Source organism: Mobula birostris, chromosome 29 (genome assembly GCF_030028105.1).
Source record: "Mobula birostris isolate sMobBir1 chromosome 29, sMobBir1.hap1, whole genome shotgun sequence".
NCBI classification, from domain to species: Eukaryota; Metazoa; Chordata; class Chondrichthyes; order Myliobatiformes; family Myliobatidae; genus Mobula; species Mobula birostris.
In genome coordinates this window covers 29749011-29769153 of record NC_092398.1, presented here as the reverse complement: position 1 = coordinate 29769153, position 20143 = coordinate 29749011, and the positions used below count along the sequence as shown (strand labels likewise).

The following is a 20143-nucleotide window of genomic DNA, read 5'->3' as shown; positions in this document are numbered from 1 at the left end:
GGTGTGGCCGAAGCTGTTTCAGTAATATATGCACAACCTTCGTATTAATATATGCATATTAATAAGATTAATACGAATATTTATTAGCGCCATCCCCCGTTGCTGTGCCTGGGCCAAACCATGTGTCCTTTGAAAGGAAGTCAGTGAAACGCTACTATAAGTGTACGGGCATTAAATAATGCATCTTTTTTTGTAATTTTCACATTTCTTATTTTTAGTAGAATGCACTGATTCTATTTTAAAATGGGATTTAAAAAATATACAACAGGTGGTGCTGGTACGTCACCCTCCTGGAGGAATAGGAAAACCTAATGCGCAGGCGCAGACGGGAGAGGGGTGGGTAGGTGAGGGCGGTCCCCAGAACGGCGCAGGCGCAGTGGGTGGCGGCGGCCGTTGGGATTCAAAGCAGGGAAGGAGAAACCGGTCGGACCGGGAGACGATGGCGGCGGCGGCCTTCCAGCGCTCGTTCGATCCCGAGGACCACGAGCTGGACAAGGGATTCCGGCTGACGGCTCTCTCCGATCTGAAAGGATGAGGCTGCAAGGTCCCGCAGGAGGTGCTGCTCAAACTCCTGCAGGGACTCGAGCCGGAGCCGCAGCCCGACACCGGGGCTGGCGGCGACGACGACAACAGCCAGTTCCTGGGCACCGTCATGCCGCGGATCGGTGAGGACCCCTTCTCGCCCCCTTTTCCCCTTTTTCCCCCTTTCCCCCTTTCCCCCCTCCCCCCTAGACCTCGGCCTCCCTTGGCATGCGAGAGTGCGGCTTGTAGAGCCGCCCGGCCTCGGGGCCGCCTACCGGCCAATCGAGGTACCCATTGTGCGATAGACAGACAGATCAGCCAATAGGGGGAAATGACACGTCTATTTGATCGATGGCTGGCCGAGCCACCCAAAGGCGTCGGTGCTTGATTGACAGCAACCGTACTCAGTGGCGCCGCCAATCATCGGGGGCGGGAGCCCAGGTACGAAGGGGATTGGTCTGATACCCCGAGGCGGGTGTTCAGGCTCAGGTGATGGGGCAGGGCATGAACGCACCCTTTGCCCCAGATGGAATCCAGGGAGGAATTTGGACTCCAGGGACCATCGATCCCTGTCACTGCAAATGCCCCTATCAGAATATTGCTCCTTGCCTCGTTTTTGGATGTTCCCCAGCCAGGGGGAGAGGAGCCTGGGTGGGGTGGGCAAGATCTCGGGAAAGCAGCCTGATCTATGCTGAACTGGGGGAGGACTTTGCCCCAGGAAAATGGCGAGGTTGTGGTTTGGTGGAGGGAACCTACCCCCTCCCCCCGAACAGGACTGCCATTTACCCGAAAGGTTGGCCACCCATTTGCCCTCTCCCGAATTTAAAGAGTGGAGTCTCAAAAAGACTCTGCAGGGGGAGGAAGTGGGGTGATTGCAGTAATTTGTCAACTGGAGGGTCTATTCAATCGCCCACCCTCTCTTGTCCCTGCTCACATTGCTGCCGTGAACACTCGAGCCATGTAAGATTGAGTTTTCTCTTGATGGGTTCTCAGGTGGTTGTAGAGGCTATATATTCTGGTGCAGTGTACTCCCCACACCGTGCATCTCATTGCCCTGAGGACTGTGTAGCCAGCTAGGTGCTGGGACTGCGGGGGAGGAGTGCCACCTGCATTCCATGCACATTCTGCAGCACTGAAGTAGTTTCCCCTGCATATCTTTGCCCAATAGCTCCCCAGGCATTCTGTCAGTCTTTGCGTTTTCTCCCGCCTGTGGGAACTCTTGAGCAACACTGATAAAATGCTGGAGGAATCCACCAGGCAGCGTCTGTGTAGGGGAATAAACAGTCAACATATCGGAATGAGGCATTTCAATCTTCAAAGTAAACTTGCTGTGAAAGTGCATATATGTCAGCATACATAGCCCTGGGATTCATTTCCTTGCAGGCACTCACAGCAGAACAAAGAAATACAAAAGCATCAGTGAAAAACTAAGTAAAAACACAAGTAAAGGGGGACAAGAAACAATGTGCAGAAGAAGACGAGTTACAAATACAGAAACCAAAAATAAATAATATTGAGAACTTCTTGAAAGCAAGTCAAGAATTGTCCACGGTTGTGGAATCAGTTCAGTGTTGGGGTGAGTGAAGTTGTCCACAATGCTTCAGGAGCCTGATGGTTGAGGGGTAATAACTGTTCCTGAACCTGTGGTGAGGGACCTGAGGCTTCTGTACCTCCTTCCCAATGGCAGCAGTGAAGAGAGCGTGAACTGGATGGTGGGGGTTGTTGATGGAAGCTGCTTTCCTGTGACTGTGCTGTGTTCAGTGGTGGGAGGCTTTGCCTGTGATGGACTGGGCTGTGTCCACTACTTAGGCTTTTCTGATCTTGGGCATTGGTGTTTCAATTACCAAACCCCATTATCAAAGAGTCGCCGTTCTAATGAAGGGTCTTAGCCTGAAATAACGACATCTTATTCCGCTCCGTAAACGGTGAGCTCCTCTAACATTTTGTGTGTGTTGTACCTGTAGCAAGCTTTTTGCAAATGTTGACTGAAATGGGGGCAATTTAGATACATGGCCAACATTGTCCCCTCAAATGTCTGCTGGCAGTAGGAACTCCCCTCTCGGCAGCCAGCATTAGGTTTCGCACCCCACCTGTCCCCTGCTGCGCGGCTCCTTCCCAGGGCTCGGACTGACACAACCTGACCGTCTGTTGCAGGGATCGGGATGGATTCCTGCGTGATCCCGCTGCGGCATGGCGGTCTCTCCCTTGTACAGACCACAGACTTCTTCTACCCGCTGGTCGATGACCCCTACATGATGGTAGGTTGCTGGTGTTACCTGTGTCATCTTTCCATTGGGTGGGGCAATCTGTTCACTTCACAGTTTCCTTTGATACATCCAGCTACTGAACCACATCCTGAGCAGCTCTGGGCACCACGTCACAGATATCAACTTGCAGGATGCACTGTATTAGGGTGAAGTGTGAACTGTCACTGTATAACACCGGGGTGTGAGTCTGTCACTATATATCAGTGGTGTATGCTACTGGTGGGGACAGGTCTATCACTGTGTAACAAAGGGGTGCGCTACCGGTGGGACGGGTCCATCACTGCAGAACACCTGGGTATGGTAAGGGTGGGCCCGGGTCAGTCACTGTATAACACCAGGGTACAGTACCGGTGGAGATGGGTGTGACAGTGTATCACACTGGGGTACGGTACCGGTGGGGACGGGTCTGTCACTGTGTAACACCGGGGTACGGTACCGGTGGGGACGGGTCTATCACTGTATAACACCGGGGTACGGTACCAGTGGGGACGGGTCTATCACTGTATAACACCGGGGTACGGTACCAGTGGGGACGGGTCTATCACTGTATAACACCAGGGTACGGTACCAGTGGGGACGGGTCTGTCACTATAACACCGGGGTTCGGTACCGGTGGGGACAGGTCTGTCAGTGTATAACACTGGGGTACGGTACTGGTGGGGACGGGTCTGTCAGTGTATAACACCGGGGTACTGTACCGGGGGGGGGGGAAACGGGTCTGTCACTGTATAACACCGGGGTACGGTACCGGTGGAGATGGGTCTGACACTGTATCACACTGGGGTTCGGTACCGGTGGGGACGGGTCTGTCACTGTGTAACACCGGGGTACGGTACCAGCAGGGGCGGGTCTGTCACTGTATCACACTGGGGTTCGGTACCGGTGGGGACGGGTCTGTCACTGTGTAACACCGGGGTACGGTACCGGCAGGGGCGTGTCTGTCACTGTATCACACTGGGGTTCGGTACCGGTGGGGACGGGTCTGTCACTGTGTAACACCGGGGTACTGTACCGGGGGGACAAGTCTGTCACTGTATAACACTGGGGTACAGTTCCGGTGGGGATGGGTCTGTCACTGTGTAACAGCAGGGGATGGTCTCTGACATTACCTTGCCTCACCCCTCACAGTTGAGGACCCATCTGCATCTGGTCAGTGCCTTGTCTTAACCGTGCGACTTCTCCCTCTGCCTTGCCCCAGGGCCGTATCGCCTGCGCCAATGTCCTGAGCGATCTCTACGCCATGGGCATCACGGAGTGCGACAACATGCTGATGCTGCTGAGTGTGAGCCAGAAAATGACAGAGAAGGTAAGGCTGCTGAGGGGAGAGCAAGGGAGCAGTGCCGAATGGCCTCCACTTTCAGGGTGCCTTCACATTGTACAGTGAACCCCAATGAATCACACCAAGATACTGGGGTGATCTTGTGGATGCAGCATCGAGACCATCCTAGCTGGATACATCCTGTCTTGATACAGGAACTGCTATGCCTGTGATATGAGAAATTGCAGCCCTGTCTATCTCTTCTATCTGATACCCATTAACCTATTAAACATTGCAAAGACTAGATAGATAGATAGATATACTTTATTGATCCCGAGGGAAATTGGGTTTTGTTACAACGGCACCAACCAAGAATAGAGCGTAAATATAGCAATACAAAAACCACAAACAATCAAACAACAAAATGCAAACTATGCCAGATGGAAATAAGTCCAGGACCAACTTACTGGCTTGGGGTGTCTGACCCTCCATGGGAAGAGCTGCAAAGTTCGATGGCCAGAGGCAGGAACAACCTCCCATGACGCCCAGTGTGGTATCTCAGTGGAATATGGCCAGAGTCCAACAGCAAAAAATTCAATATCCGGTCTACAAACACGTTCCTTGATCGTAATATGACCAGGATTGCACCATCCGTTGTTAACCAGAACAGCAGGCCCCCAACTCCTTTACGCTTACCGCTCTCAGTGCACTTCCGGTCAGCCCGAACGGTCTGGGATCCCTCCGCGGAAAAGCTTTGGTCGGGTATGTCCTCGTGCAGCCCCTTTTCAGTGAAACACATAACACTGCTCTCCCGAAATGTTCAGGGATTCACAGACACCTCAGTTAATGGTAAGGCTCCATGGCAAAAAAAAATTGGGATAGAGTGGATGTTTCCAGTAGTACGGGAGTCCAGGACCAGAGGGCACAGCCTCGGAATAGTAGGACGTCCCTTTAGAACAGAGAAGAGGGGGAGCTTCTTTCTCCAGAGGGTGTTGAATCTATCGAATTCATTGCCCTAGATGGCTGTGGAGGTGAAGTCATTGGGTATATTTAAAGCAGAGGTTGTTAGGTTCTTGATTAGTAAGGGTGTCTAATTTAAAGGAGAATTGGTCGGGGGGTGGTTCCCATGGATAATTGGCACTGCTGCCTGTAAGGCGTTTGTACGTTCTCCCCATGACCATGTGGGTTTCCTCCCACAGTCCAAAGACGTACCAGTTGGTTGATTGGTCATTGTAAGTTGTCCCGTGATTAGGCTAGGCTTGCCGAGCAGCTTGAAGGGCTGGAAGGGTCTGTTTAACACAGTGTCTCAATAAAATATATAATAAATCAGCCACGATGGAATAGCGATGTAGACTTAATTCAGCTCCTTTGACAAGGTCTTCTCAGAGCCTCAGGAAAGCAGCCAGCATTATGAAGGACCCCTCCCACTCTGGACCTTCTCTCTCCTCCCCTCCATCAGGCAGTAGATACAACTTCTGAAACACATTCCACCAGGCTGAAGCACAGATTCATGCCCCGCTGCTATTGAGACTCCCGAGCGGACTTTTCATAAGCTCAATGATGCATCTTTACCTCAGCCTACCTCATCCTGGAGTCTTCGCGATCCAGCGTTTTGAAAGTCAAGAATGAGGCATAGAACTTTGTTTCCGGGAATTGTAAAGTTTGATGTTGAAAGTTTGCAGCAAGCTGTGGTGCAGAGGGACTTGGGAATGCTCGTGTGCGATTCACAGAAGGTCAGTTTATCAAGGTTATACTGGACGTCAAATACTTTTGAAATTGTTGCTTCCTTAGATAGACGACATGAAGCTGAACACACATAGATTACTTGTATCATGTAGGAATTTGGAGAAATAAATTAACTTTTGAATATAATTTGGATGTGTTCATGGATATGCAGGGCTAATGTCCAGGTGCATGTTAATGGGTCCGGGCAGGATAACGGATCGCTGTGGACCAGATGGGCCTGTTTTTGTGCTGTAGTGCTCTTGGCCGTAAGATTTGGCAGACCAAAGAGCACCTTTCATCGAGCCGATGATCTTCCAGGCGCTGTAGACATTCGTGTCTGCACCCCTGCTGGAAGATATTCCGTCGAGTGGAGAGTCCTCTAAGTCACAAGGACCCGGTCTGCAAGGAGGCGGGTGCTCACCTCAGCCCCATCACAGCCGGCCCAGGGAGAGCCCCTGCTCTGGAGGGGTGGGGGTTGAGATTCCGACTATGCGGGAGAGCTCCCCTCACTGCCGGGTGGGGCCTTGGTGCTTGCTCGTGTAATGCCTGATACTGACGGGGAGGCATTTAAGGTGGCCAGGGCAAAGTTCAAAGATGTGTGGGGTCGTCCTTTCATACAGATGTCTGGAATGGGATTGCAGGGCAGGTGGCGGGGGCAGATATGATAGAGGTTTTAAAGAGCCTCTTAAGCAGGAGCGCAAACGTGCAGAAAGTGGAAAGATATGGGTGTTGTGTATTAGGTCAGCATTTTGTGCATCAAAACATCCAGTGAAATTCATCTTTTGTGCTGATGACCAACAGAGTCTGGGGATGTGTTGGGGACAGCCTCCAGTTTCATGTATTTCTTTGTTAAAATACAGCACGGAATGGAGCCTTCTGGCCCTTCGAGCTGAGCTGCCCAGAAATCCCCAATTTAACCCTAGCCTAATCACAGGAAAATTTATAATAACCAATCAACCTGCCAACCAGTAGGTCTTCCGAACACAGGCGGGGGGGGGCAATACAGGCAGCGGCAGGAATTGAACCCGGGTCTTTGGAATGTGGGAGGAAACCCCCCAGGGGAACGTACAGACTCCTCTCAGCAGCGGGAGAGCATTACACTAATTGAGAAGCTTCTAGAAAACATAGAATCGGCTATATCACAATTACTGGAAAATTCACTAAACAATTACGCATATATAGAGGTGATTGTGTAAACGTCACATGCAACATAGGAAAGTTAAATTGTCGGAAAAGTAACAATTCTACACCCCAATCCAGCACGTGACAATAATAAATTTCTTCACATAAAAGAATGGAAGTAGCCCCGGGTGGTGGTAGATCTGGAAGTCCAGGATGGACTGGTGAGGGTGCGCCTGGGAGCGGCACTGTTGGGGTGGGGGGCAGTGCGACGGCGGTTAACGGCCTCTTCTGCCTCTGCCCACCACAGGAGCGGGACAAGGTGGTGCCCCTGATGATCCGGGGCTTCAAGGACGCGGCGGAGGAGGGCGGCACCTCGGTGACTGGCGGGCAGACGGTGGTGAATCCGTGGATCATCATTGGCGGGGTGGCCACCGTGGTCTGCCAACCCAACGAGTTCATCATGTGAGTTGGGCTAGCAGCTCTCGTGTGCGCCTCACACTCTCCCTTTCGTAACAGGGTCTGCCAGGAGAGCCAGCAGCAGTGATTGGCTGCCCCTCTCCATTCCGTCTTGTTTGTAAATTTTGTGCTCATAAATAATAGATTCAATTATTATTTAAATAATGAAAGATTACACTGTGCTGTTAAGCAGAGGGACTTGGGAGTGCTTGTGCAATGAATTGCAAAAGTCTGCTTAGCAGGTGCAATGGGATATCATTGCCAGAGGGATTGAGTTTAAGAGCAGGGAGGTTGTGCTGCAAATGTACGGGGTAGTGCTGAGGGTGCACCTCGAGTACTGTGTGCAGTTCCGGTCTCCTTACTTGAGGGAAGATATACTGGCTTTGTGGGCACTGGTAAGTGAGACGGGAATCAGGGCACACAGCCTAATAGATTTGGGGGGAGATGAGGAAGAACTGCTTTACCCAGAGAGTAGTGAATCTGTGGAATTCTCTGCCTAGGGAAGCAGCAAAGGCTACCTCACTAAATAGATTTAAGGCATAGAAGGGGAATTGAGGGTTATGGGGAGAACGAGCTGAGTATACAGCCAGGTCAGCCATAGTCCTGCTGAATGTCGGAGAAGGCTTGACAGGCCAGGTGGCCGACTCCTGCTCCTATTTCTTATGTTCCGTTGCTGTTTCCCAAGGCCCGACAACGCGGTTCCGGGTGATGTGCTGGTGCTGACGAAGCCTCTGGGGACGCAGGTCGCCGTGAACAGCCACCAGTGGTTGGAGAACGTGAGTTGTGGGACAGCGATGTGATGCGTTTGTGGGGGGAGGGGGAAAATGCGTGGGAGGGTGCCCCACGTCCAGTCTCCATCTTGGAGTATCCCCCTTTGCTGACTGACCCACGGACAAATAGCAGGTCTGACCTCGTCTTCGACTGGGGTGAGCTGCTGGTGATTCAGAAGGTCCGCCCCAGCCCCAGGATCTCCACGTCCCGCTGATTCTGGCTGCTTACAGCTTTCAACCTTAAAGCGAAGGTTACTCTCAGGTGCAAAAGTATGTGTGTGCACAGATGCAGTTTTAAAAAAAGCATGCTGCAGTCACAAGCACACAGAATACACAAGAAGAGCATCAACTACACACAAATTTCACAAGAAAGAGCAGAGTTAGAACAAAAAAAAATCATCTTTTTTGTGCAAAGTAATCATAGTGATCTATACTGTTGCCTGTAGTATTCCCTGTATTCCCTGGAGTTTAGAAAAATGTGGGGTGGGGAATCTCATTGAAACCTATCGAATATTGAAAGCAACATACATAAAAATTGCTGGTGAACGCGGCAGGCCAGGCAGCATCTATAGGAAGAGGTACAGTCGACGTTTTGGGCCGAGACCCTTCATCAGGAATCTTGAAAGGCCTGGATAGAGTGGGCGTGGAGAGGGTATTTCCTGTAGTGGGGGAGTCTAGGACCAGAAGATGGTGAATCTGTAGAATTTATTGCCTTGGGTGGAGGCCAGGTAATTTATTTAAAGTGGAGATTGATAGGTTCTTGATAAGTTAGGGGATCAAAGGTTATGTGTAGAAGGCAGGAGTAATAAATCGAGGGTAATAATTAATCAGTCATGATAGAATGGCAGAGCTGACTTGATAGGCTGAATGGCTTAATTCTATTCCTTATGCCTTATGATCTTACTGAGGTAGTGATTAGGGTTGTGTTGATTAGTGCATAGACTGTAGATCAGTACAGCACAGTATGGGCTATCAGCTCATAAATACTGTACTGATGTATATAAAGCTACACAATGTACACAAAGAAAACATAATATAACCAATGCTTTCCACCTAGCCTTCCATTTTTCTATCATCCACATTACCTGTCTAAGATTCTCTTCAATATTCTTTAATGTATCTGTCTCTACCGTCTCTCTTGGCAGCGCATTCCATGGACCCATAACTATCCCTTAAGTATTTCTCCTCTCACAAATGGATTTCCTCTGGTGTTTGTTACTGCCGCCCTGGGAAAAAGATGCTGGCTGTCTACTCTTATCTACACCTCTCATAATCTTGTACACCTCTGGCAAGTTGCCTCTCATCACCTATTGCTCCAAAGAGAAAAGCCTTGGCTCCTTCAGCCTTTCCTCTGAAGCAGTGCTGTCTAATCTGGGTAAATCTCCTCTGCAGCCTCTTGTTCAGAACCGAATAATTGAAGGATAATTGAATAATTGAAGGTTTCAGGAACCGAACAGTTGAAGGGAAGAAGCTGTTCTTGAACAAAAAAAAGTGGAGCAGTGCAGGGCCTTCAGCCCATGATATTGTGCAGGCCCCTTGACCTACTCTAAGATCAATCTAACCCTTCCCTCTCACAGAACCCTCCCATTTTTCTGTCCTCCATGTGCCTATCTACAGGTCTCTTAAATGTCCTTAATGTATCTGCCTCTACCACCACCCTTGCATATTCCATGCACCCACCACTCTGTGGGTTTAAAAAGAACCCTATACCTCCCTCCATTCACCTTAAAAGTATTCCCTCTTGTATTAGCCATGAGAAGAAGGCTGTCCACTCAATCTAGCAGCCCTGTGAAACCACATCTCATCCTACTCTGCTCCAAGGAGAAAAGCCCTTTCCCCATAAAACATGTTCCCAAATCCAGGCAGCATCCCGGTAAATCTCCTCTGCCCGCTCTTGTTGCAGAGCCAATAGAAGGGTTCAAGAACCGAATGGTTAAAGGGAAGCAGCAGTTCCTGGTGGTGTGGGACTTCCTGAGTTTCCTCTGCCTCTGTTCTATCATAGAAAAGAGGTTTATTGCCCTCGTTCTGTCCCAAGTTTTGATTGCTCCGTCCCTGGCCAGGAGCTCCTCTCTCTGGGGATGGTGGTCGAAGTGTCCGGTTGGATTTTGTGTTGCCCACCCTTCAGCCCCCCGCTCTTCTCGAGCACTAACCCTGCCTCTCCCCTGTCTCTCCGCAGCCCGAGAAATGGAACAAGATCAAGCTGGTGGTCTCCCAGGAGGACGTGGAGCTTGCCTATCAGGAAGCCATGTTCAACATGGCCCGGCTTAACAGAACAGGTAACCCCCTCCGTGCTGATCGCCGCTCCTCCCCTACACGCCTCTGGGGCTGGGGGTGCTGGGCAGGGCCTTTTCTCTGTATATGTAATTGTGTAGTGTTCAGCACAGGACATCCTGTCGATATGATGGATCCCGTGAGATGGGTCTTGGGATTGGCAGGGGACTGTAGGCACTGGAAGTGGCCCTTTGTGCACAGTGTTGTGTCAAACCTAGCTAGACTAATCCCTTCTTTCTATATATATGTATCACCAACAACCAGGCTCAAATTCCCAGCATTGTCTGTAAGGAGTTTGTCCCATTGACCGTGAGGTCTCCTCTGTGTGCTCCATTGCCCTCCCACATTCCAAACAGACGGAGATAAGGGATAGGTCGTTCTGAACATGCTATGTTGGTACCAGAAGCTTGGTTGTTGACACAAAATGACGCATTTCACTGTGTGTTTCGATGTACATGTGACAAATAAAGCTAAACGGTTACACAATGTCTATATCCCTCCGTTCTCTGCACGTTGGCGCTCCTATGATAAGAGGCTTTTAAACGCCTTCACTGCCCATTACCAACGTCCACCACCCTCTATGTGAAAGGACTTGACTGCACACATCTTTGATCGTTTCTCCAGTCACCGTTTCATAGAAAACATAGAATAGTACAGCACAGTACAAGCCCTTTGGCCCACAATGTGCTGACCCTCAAACCCTGCCTGCCATATAACCCCCCACCTTAAATTCCTCCACATACCTGTCTAATAGTCTCTTAAACTTCACGAGTGTACCTGCCTCCACCACTGACTCAGGCAGTGCATTCCACGCACCAACCACTCTCTGAGTAAAAAACCTTCCTCTAATATCCCCCTTGAACTTCCCACCCCTTACCTTAAAGCCATGTCCTCTTGTATTGAGCAGTGGTGCCCTGAGGAAGAGACGCTGGCTATCCACTCTATCTATTCCTCTTATTATCTTGTACACCTCTATCATGTCTCCTCTCATCCTCCTTCTCTCCAAAGAGTAAAGCCCTAGCTCCCTTAATCTCTGATCATAATGCATACTCTCTAAACCAGGCAGCATCCTGGTAAATCTCCTCTGTACCCTTTCCAATGCTTCCACATCCTTCCTATAGTGAGGTGACCAGAACTGGACACAGTACTCCAAGTGTGGCCTAACCAGAGTTTTATAGAGCTGCATCATTACATCGCGACTCTTAAACTCTATCCCTCAACTTATGAAAGCTAACACCCCATAAGCTTTCTTAACTACCCTATCCACCTGTGAGGCAACTTACAGGGATCTGTGGACATGTACCCCGAGATTCCTCTGCTCCTCCACACTACCAAGTATCCTGCCATTTACTTTGTACTCTGCCTTGGAGTTTGTCCTTCCAAAGTGTACCACCTCACATGCCAGGTTGAACCCCATCTGCCACTTCTCAGCCCACTTCTGCATCCTATCAATGTCTCTCTGCAATCTTCGACAATCCTCTACACTATCTACAACACCACCAACCTTTGTGTCGTCTGCAAACTTGCCAACCTGCCCTTCTACCCCCACATCCAGATCATTAATAAAAATCATATTCGTATTGGACATGTTTCTAGCAAGCACAAAGGCCCCGCTTGGCTGGCAGTGAGAGGAGCCCTCGATGGCTGATCCTTCCTGTGTAGTGGGAATGTCAACCCCTCCCCAGCTCAAGCACATACCGTCCTTGGGGACAGTGTGATGAGTTCAACCTGTTTGCAGACTGTGAATTTTCGTGAGGAAGCTCCTTGTCGAGATTTGTCCATACGCCCTCTGCGATGTTCCAGAGGGGACATGGGTGAGGCTGGCTCAGTGAAAGACTCTCTTTGACCTGCCTGAACCGTGCAGTCACCGAGCAATCCGGCTCATCTTGTTTGTGACAAGCTGTTACTCTGTCTCGTCCCATTGATCCGCAACCGGACCGTAGCCCTCCCACCCAGGTACCTATCCAAATATCTCCTAAAATGTTGAAATTGAACCCACTTCCACCACTTCTGCTGGCAGCTCGTTCTATATTCTCACCATCCTCTGAGTAAAGAAGTTCCTCGTAAATATTTCACCTTTCACCCTTTTTGTAATTTATTTTTTATTGAATTTCACCATCAAACGTTTCCACAGGATGTATTTCAGACACTGTACATATATAATCATATAATCATATTTGTCACAGATCTCCACGTAATACTTATCTGAGGTAAAGGAGAGGAAAGAAAGAACAATCGAAAGAAGAAAACTATGTACAGAGTAGGGAGTGATTTTTTTTACAACATATTCATTGACTTGTGAGAATAAAATCAGGCCTATGAGGTGTTATGTAGTTAAGCCATTTTTTTCCAGTATGAATAAAATTGATCCAACTTATGATTAACAGATGCTGTTATCGTCTCCATTTTGTAAATGTCCATTGTAATTTCCATCCATACATTTAAAATTGGGCTCTCCTGTGATAACCATTTTCTGGTAAGGGTCTTTTTACCAGCCACCAGCAGGACATTCATTAAATATTTATCTCTTTTCAACCATTCTTGAGGTATATACCCAAAATATATGGTCTTATTCTCTAAGGGTATTTTACATTTAAAGATGTCTTGTAGGACATTATGTATCCCACTCCAATAGTCTTTGATAACGGGGCATTCCCAGAAAATATGATAATGGTTTGCATTCTGATTTCCACAATTTCTCCAGCAAACAGGGGGGTTACTATCATCGTTGGATTTCTGAGAGGGTGTAATAAAATGTCTTATTAAATTTTTCCACCCGAACTCCCTCCATTTCTGTGAACTGATACATTTCCATTGATACCTCCATATTGTCCAGTCTTCCTCAGATATTATTATCCCTCCTTCCTTCTCCCATTTTGTTTTTCACCTTTCACTCTTAACCTATGAACTTTAGTTCTAGTCTCACCCTAGCTCAGTGGAACAAGCTTGCTTGTACTTACCTGATCTATCCCCCTTATAATTTTCTATATCTCTATCAAATCTCCCCTCTCCCTCCTGTGATCCTGTGAATAAAGTCCTCACCTATTCAACTGTTCCCTGTACCTCGGGTCTCGGCAACATCCTTGTCAATTTTCTGTGTACTCTTTCAGTCTTATTGCTATTTTTGCTGTAGGTAGGTGCCCAGGACGGCGCACTGGCCTCGTCGATGTCTCATACAACTTTAATGTAGCATCCCAATTCCTGCTCTCAGTACTCTGATTTATGAAGGCCAAGGTGCCAAAAGCCTTCTTTACGACCCCATCTACCTGTGACATCACTGTCAAGGAATTCTGGAATCTACCACACTCCTCAGTGCCCTACTGCTCTGTGAAAATCCTACCCTGGTTTGTCCTTCCAAAGTGGAACACCTCACATGTCCACATTAAATTCCATTTGCCATTTTTCAGCCCATTTTTCCAGCTGGTCCTGGTCCCATTTCCAGCTTTGTAGCCTTCCTCGCTGGGCCGTACGCCCACAATCTTAGTGTCTACTGCAAAGTTGTTGATGCAGTTTAGCACACAATCATCCGGATCCTTGATATACTTTCCATCATCTACGAGTCAGGAGTGTGACAGAACACTCCCCACTTGCCTGGGTGGAGTTGGTCCATGCACTCCATATCCGCCACATTGCCTCTCCGCCATCTATGAGTCAGGAGTGTGACGGGACACTCTCCATTTGCCTGGGTGGAGTTAGTCCATGCATCCCATATCCGCCACATTGCCTCTCCGTCATCTGTGAGTCAGGAGTGTGACAGAACGCTCCCCACTTGCCTGGGTGGAGTTGGTCCATGCACTCCATATCCGCCACATTGCCTCTCCGCCATCTATGAGTCAGGAGTGTGATGGGACACTCTCCATTTGTCTGGGTGGAGTTAGTCCATGCACTCCATATCCGCCACATTGCCTCTCCGCCATCTGTGAGTCAGGAGTGTGACGGGACACTCTCCATTTGTCTGGGTGGAGTTAGACCATGCATCCACATTGAAGGCACACAGCACTGTATCTGTAATTGCAACACCACATTCTATTATGGCCTTTGCTTGATGTAATTGTGTTTGGCACTGATCTACACAGAAGTCACGCAGACCAAAGTTTCTCACTGTATTCCTCCACCCACAGCCGCTGGACTGATGCACACATTCAACGCGCATGCGGCCACGGACATCACTGGCTTTGGCATCCTGGGCCACGCGCAGAACCTGGCCAAGCAGCAACGCAATGAGGTCTCCTTCGTCATCCACAACCTCCCCATCATCGCCAAGATGGCGGCCATCAGCAAGGCTTGCGGCAACATGTTCGGCCTCCTCCACGGCACGTCAGCGGAGACTTCTGGTGAGTAGGCAGGGAGCTCTGCCTTCCCCATGGGAGCCGCGGTACTCATGGCATCTCCTACCAGGGCGGGAGGGTACCAGCAGTATAGAAGAGCCATGGTCAGTGTTGATGTGGCGCGCCGTAAGTCTTGGTTCTATGACCTGTGTAATTAGTACCCGCTCCTGCTGTGTGGGTGGGGGGTATGGAATCTAGATGAATTGTGTTAACTTTATTTCGTAACTTCCTTCATTCACATACATGAGGAGTAAAAATCTTTATGTTACGCCTCCATCTAAATGTGCCATGTGCAATCATAGTAATTTATAATAATTCATAATTATTAGAATAGTCGTCAGCGTGATTTCATCAGTCTGATGGCCTGGTGGAAGAAGCTGTCCTGGGGCCTGTTGGTCCTGGCTTTTATGCTGCGGTACTGCTTCCCGGATGGTAGCAGCTGGAGCAGTTTGTGGTTGGGGTGACTCGGGTCCCCAATGATCCTTCAGTCCCTTTTTACACACCTGTCCTTTGTAATTGCCCTGAATCGTGGGAAGTTCACAACTACAGATGCGCTGGGCTGTCCGCACCACTCTCTGCAGAGTCCTGTGATTGAGGGGAGTACAGTTCCCATACCAGGCAGTGATGCAGCCAGTCAGGATGCTCTCAATTGTGCCCTTGTAGAAAGTTCTTGGGATTTGGGGGCCCATACCAAACTTCCTCAGCTGTCTGAGGTGAAAGAGGCGCTGTTGTGTCTTTTTCATCACACAGCTGGTGTGTACAGACCACGTGAGGTCCTCGGTGATGTGGGTGCTGAGGAACTTGAAGCTGTTTACCTTCTGAACCCCAGATCCATTGATGTCAGTAGGGGTTAGCCCGTCTCCATTCCTCCTGTAATCTACAACCAGCTCCTTCGTTTTTGCGACATTGAGGGAGAGGTTGTTTTCTTGACACTACTGTGACCTGTAGGCACTGTTCTCTGTAGGCCGCCTCGTTATTGGTTGAGATAGGGCTAATCAATCTAGTGTCGTTGGCAAATTTAATTCGCAGATTGGAGCTGTGGTTGGCTACACAGCCATGGGTATACAGGGAGTAAAGGAGGGGACTCAGTACACAGCCCTGAGGGGCTCCTGTATTGAGAGTCAAAGGGTTGGAGGTGAGGGAGCCCACTCTTACAACCTGCTGGCGACCTGACAGGAAGCCCAGGATGCAGCTGCACCAGGCAGGGTCAAGGCCGAGGTCTCTGAGCTTCTTGTCGAGCCTGGATGGAACTTTGGTGTTGAATGCTGAACTGTAGTCCAAGAACAGCATTCTCACATAAGCATCCTCCTTCTCCAGATGTGTAAGGATGGTGGGTAGAGCCATGGCTGTTGCGTCATCTGTCGATCGGTTGTGTCGGTAGGCGAATTGTAGGAGATCCAGTGTGGGTGATAGCAAGCTGCAGATGTAATCCTTGACCAGCCCCTCAAAGAATTTGCTTATTATTGAGGTGAATGCGACAGGACGCCAGTCGTTCAGGCATGTTACCTTGGTCTTTTTGGGTACAGGGACAATGGTGGATAATTTGAAGCAGGAGGGCACTCTACACTGGGAGAGGGAGAGATTAAAAATGTCTGTAAGCACACCTGCCAGTCCTGAGTACTTGCCGCTCAGTCCCGCAGCCTTGCGACTGTCCACTGGTTGGAAATATCTGCGTACCTCGGCCTCGGAGATGACCGGGTTGCAGGTTGTAGCGGTGGCTTTCCTCGGAGGCTCAGAGTTAGCGACATCGAACCGAACGTAAAAGCGATTGCGCTCATCTGGGAGAGAGGCCGCAACGTTGGCGGCACCACGACGTTTGGCTCTGAAATCTGCGATGGTATGTAGCCCTCGCCACAAGTCACCTGTGAATCTTCACTCAATCTTCTTATATTTTTTCGCGGCCTTGATAGCTTTGCGCAGATCATAGTTGCTTTTCTTGAGCTCTAGTTGATTGCCAGCGATGTAAGCTCGATGTCGCGCTGTAAGTGCTGCTCACACGGAACTATTGATCCAGGGTTTCTGGTTCGGGAGGACCCTGACCGACTTCTGGGAGACAACATTGTCGATGCATTTCCGGATGAAGCAAGTGACTCCTTCTGTGAACTCAGGAGGTACTTTCATCATGGAAGACATTCCAGCTGACGTCATCGAAGTAGTCCTGCAGCGTGGAGTCCGATTGATCAGACCAACAGTGGACGGTTTTAACTATGGCCTTGGAGTCCGATTGATCGGACCAACACTGGATGGTTTTAACTATGGCTGCCTCTTGTTTCAGCTTCTGCCTGTATATTGGCAGGAGGAGGATCGAAGAGTGGTCTGATTTTCCAAAAGCTGGGCGAAGGAGAGCTTTGTAAGCGTTGCGGAAGGGAGTGTAGCAGTGGTCAAGTGTGTTACTGCCACGAGTGCTCACCTGGATGTGCTGACGAAACTTCATTGAGACTTTCGTCAGTGACGCTCGATTGAAGTCACCGGTGACGATGAAGGCAGCCTCTGGGTGTGCAGTCTCCAGTGTGTTGATGGTCTCGTAGAGTTCCTTGAGAGCCTGGTCAGTAACATCCTGTGGTGGAATGTACACGGCTGTGATGATAACAGCCGTGAACTCCCTACGCAGCCAGTAGAGTCTGCACAGCAGCACCAGGTATTCCAGGTCTGGGGAACAGAAGGATTTGAGTGCATGCAAAGTCCAGGGGTCGCACCAAGCATTGTTGACCCCTCCTCCTTTACTCTTCCCAGTGAAGTTTTTCAACCTGTCTGACCAGAACAGGGAGAACCCAGGGGGCTTGATGGCACGTGCCGGTATCTCTTCCGTCAGCCAGGTCTCCATGAAGCACAAAAGTCTATGGGGGTGGGGCGGGGGAATAAGCTGACACGGACTTTGTGAACGAGTTGTGGAGGAGGGTCGTGGGGCAGATGCTGGGGTCCTTGAGCGTCGCCACATTCTAATGGCTCCATCTTTCTCTCCTCTCCCCTCCGGGAGCGCAGGCGGCCTGCTGATCTGCCTGCCCCGGGAGCAGGCGGCTCGCTTCTGCGCCGAGATCAAGTCGCCCAAGTACGGCGAGGGCCACCAGGCCTGGATCATCGGCATCGTGGAGAAGGGCAACCGGGCAGCGCGCATCATCGACAAGCCCAGGATCATCGAAGTGGCACCCCGTGGCGCTGCCTCGCCCCAGGACAACAATGCCAGCGCCAGCCCTGAGACCCCCTCGTAAGGGGGGGCGGCGGGAGGGAGTGGGCGGTGACCTGCAGGGTGAGTCCCTGTCCCTCGTGGTTGCACCTCCCTCTGCCCTTCCCTTTGACACTCAGATCCCTCCTACTGCCTGAAATTTTTATTTTAAAACCATTGGCCTTCCCTCCTCAAAGCGACTGAATGCCAGAGCAAGGGTTTCCCCTTTGTGAGCCTTCCTTTTACCCTGTTGTTTCTATTTCCCTCTGTTTTCTGTATTGTAAGACCCCACACACATCCCCCTCCCCCAGGGGCTCAAAGGGGGGGCCAGCCAGCTGAGAGAGAGGGGAGTGCAGCAGAGACCCACACAGCCGCCATAGCGTGCATCTTCTGTGTTCACAATTTCCCCCCGAGGATCTTCCTTCAGTTATGTGCGGAGAGGGCGTGTCGGGGACGGAGAGCCCAAATTACCTCAAGCCTCAGACTCGGCTCCTTCTCGCCGGGCCGTGAGGGAGTTTGGGGGACAGAGAGGGGTTGAATGTGTTTTCACGAGTGTGGGAAGCTGGGCTTTGTGTTCACTTAAAAGAGCAAGTCCCTCTGCAGCCCCTTCCTCCTGGGGTCTAGGTTTGGACATCGGGCTCCCCTCCTTCCTTGTGTTAGTAGTGTTGGGGATTATCTGAGCCCACCCCCTCCCTGTCCTTCAGACAGCCATACCTCTCTTCCCTGCCTCCTCCCGCAGACACCTGAGGTGACTCTCCAGCAAAGGGGGAGAAGTTGTCTCTCCCTCCCCACTACCCTCGGTATAACCGAGGACAGGGTCCAGCTCTGGGATCCTGGGTTTTAAAGCAAAAGAGACTGACGCCCTCTTTTTCTTTTCTCGGCCTCGTTTTCCCTGCACCCCACCCCACCCCGCCTTCCCCAAGCCGAGTAACTACACCGGTGATCCCCTTCAATAGGCTGACAGTGATTTAACCGTAGAGTGCAGAGTTAATTATGTGTAGGTGTGAATTTGAAATCAGGGTTTTCTGATAATTGTACAGGGTTCTGTTGTTCAAAAGAAAAATACCCCACCAATTAGTTTGCTGCAGTGTGCGTTTTCCCTTCCCTCTAAACCCCCCACATCGCCGCCCTCTGCAGCGTAGGCGCTCCCTGCTTCCTTTCCACCCCCCCCCCCCACACCCCACCCGCCACCCCTCGTTCCTTGCCCTTGATTGAGCAGCAGGGGCAGGGGGTGAGGGAAGGGCGGGAGGGGGATCGCCTGCGGGCGGCACAACCCGCCTGCCGTTGACCCGCAGACCCGTTGGACGCCAGCCAAGCCCCTCTGCGAATGAAGCCGACCCCCGCAAAGCCCGCCTGGCGACAGGGGGCTGGGAGGATGGCCGACACGGCGAGCCGAGAGGGCTGGGGTACGTCCAGGCCTGCGTATCAACAGCCATGGGTACTTGCCCTACTACTGTCAATCAAAGTAACGGACCAATAAATGAATTTTTTATATAATCTCCCGAGTTTGTGTTTCTTGCTGCTGAAATGTGTGGGTAGCCATGTAACTGGGGTGTTTTAAAATACATTTATTATCAAAATATGGATAAATTCTACAACCTTCAGATTCATCTCCTTGCAGGCAGCCACAAAACAAGAAACTTGAAAGAACCCAATTTAAAAAAAACATTTAAAGTCCAATGTGCAGAGACCGGGAAAGAGAAACAAATTGTGCAAACAGTAAAGCAAACAGCAGCATTCAGAACGAAAGTGAGTCTTTTGACACAAAGCCCAGAGCAGACCCACAGCCTCAGTTCATCACACAGCCGTGCATGTCATCGTGGACCTTGCAGACACAAAGCCTGGAGCAGGACATAGCTTCAGTTTCGGTTTCAGTGCTACGGAGAACGAGTGTACATCACAAAGCAGCAAGCAGAACCGGCCCAACCCTCGCATTGCCTTTTCAGATCTGGCCCGGCGTTTATATGGTCCAAACATCAGCTCAGACCCAGGCCATACCGCATCAATACACTTTGGGACTGGACCCTGCGGTCATGTTCTAGTCCATGCCCAACCTTCCCAAATCGTCCTGGCACTTAGATCGATCCAGTCTTGCTCCCGGTTTCAGTGCTGGGACTCTGGAGTTCCTCCACTCCAACTCTGTTGCGAATGTGCCTCGACCTTTCTTCGACTTACAATTGTACCAGCACGCCTTGGCTTTCAAGACCACGTCGCCTTTGGTGACCTCTTTATTGTTTGCGGTGATCGTTTACAACAATTTT

General features: G+C 50.3%; 1 protein-coding gene across 1 annotated transcript; it reads left to right on the top strand.

Moving 5' to 3' along the window:
• The first annotated feature begins 362 nt into the window (after positions 1-362).
• On the top strand, positions 363-19379 carry LOC140190036 (selenide, water dikinase 1-like). The gene is made up of 8 exons (XM_072246440.1): positions 363-665; positions 2677-2780; positions 3988-4095; positions 7202-7356; positions 8036-8126; positions 10297-10396; positions 14513-14725; positions 17702-19379. The coding sequence occupies exons 1-8, from the start codon at positions 653-655 to the stop codon at positions 17926-17928; spliced, it is 1011 nt and encodes a 336-aa protein (XP_072102541.1). The 5' UTR covers positions 363-652; the 3' UTR covers positions 17929-19379.
• Positions 19380-20143: the final 764 nt, after the last annotated feature.

Bases quoted from the DNA above. Each gene is read 5' to 3' on its own strand.
- LOC140190036 (XM_072246440.1), top strand. The intron at 2,781-3,987 runs GTAGGTTGCTGG...GCCTTGCCCCAG, and splicing joins TCGATGACCCCTACATGATG to GGCCGTATCGCCTGCGCCAA. The intron at 8,127-10,296 runs GTGAGTTGTGGG...GTCTCTCCGCAG, and splicing joins GCCACCAGTGGTTGGAGAAC to CCCGAGAAATGGAACAAGAT.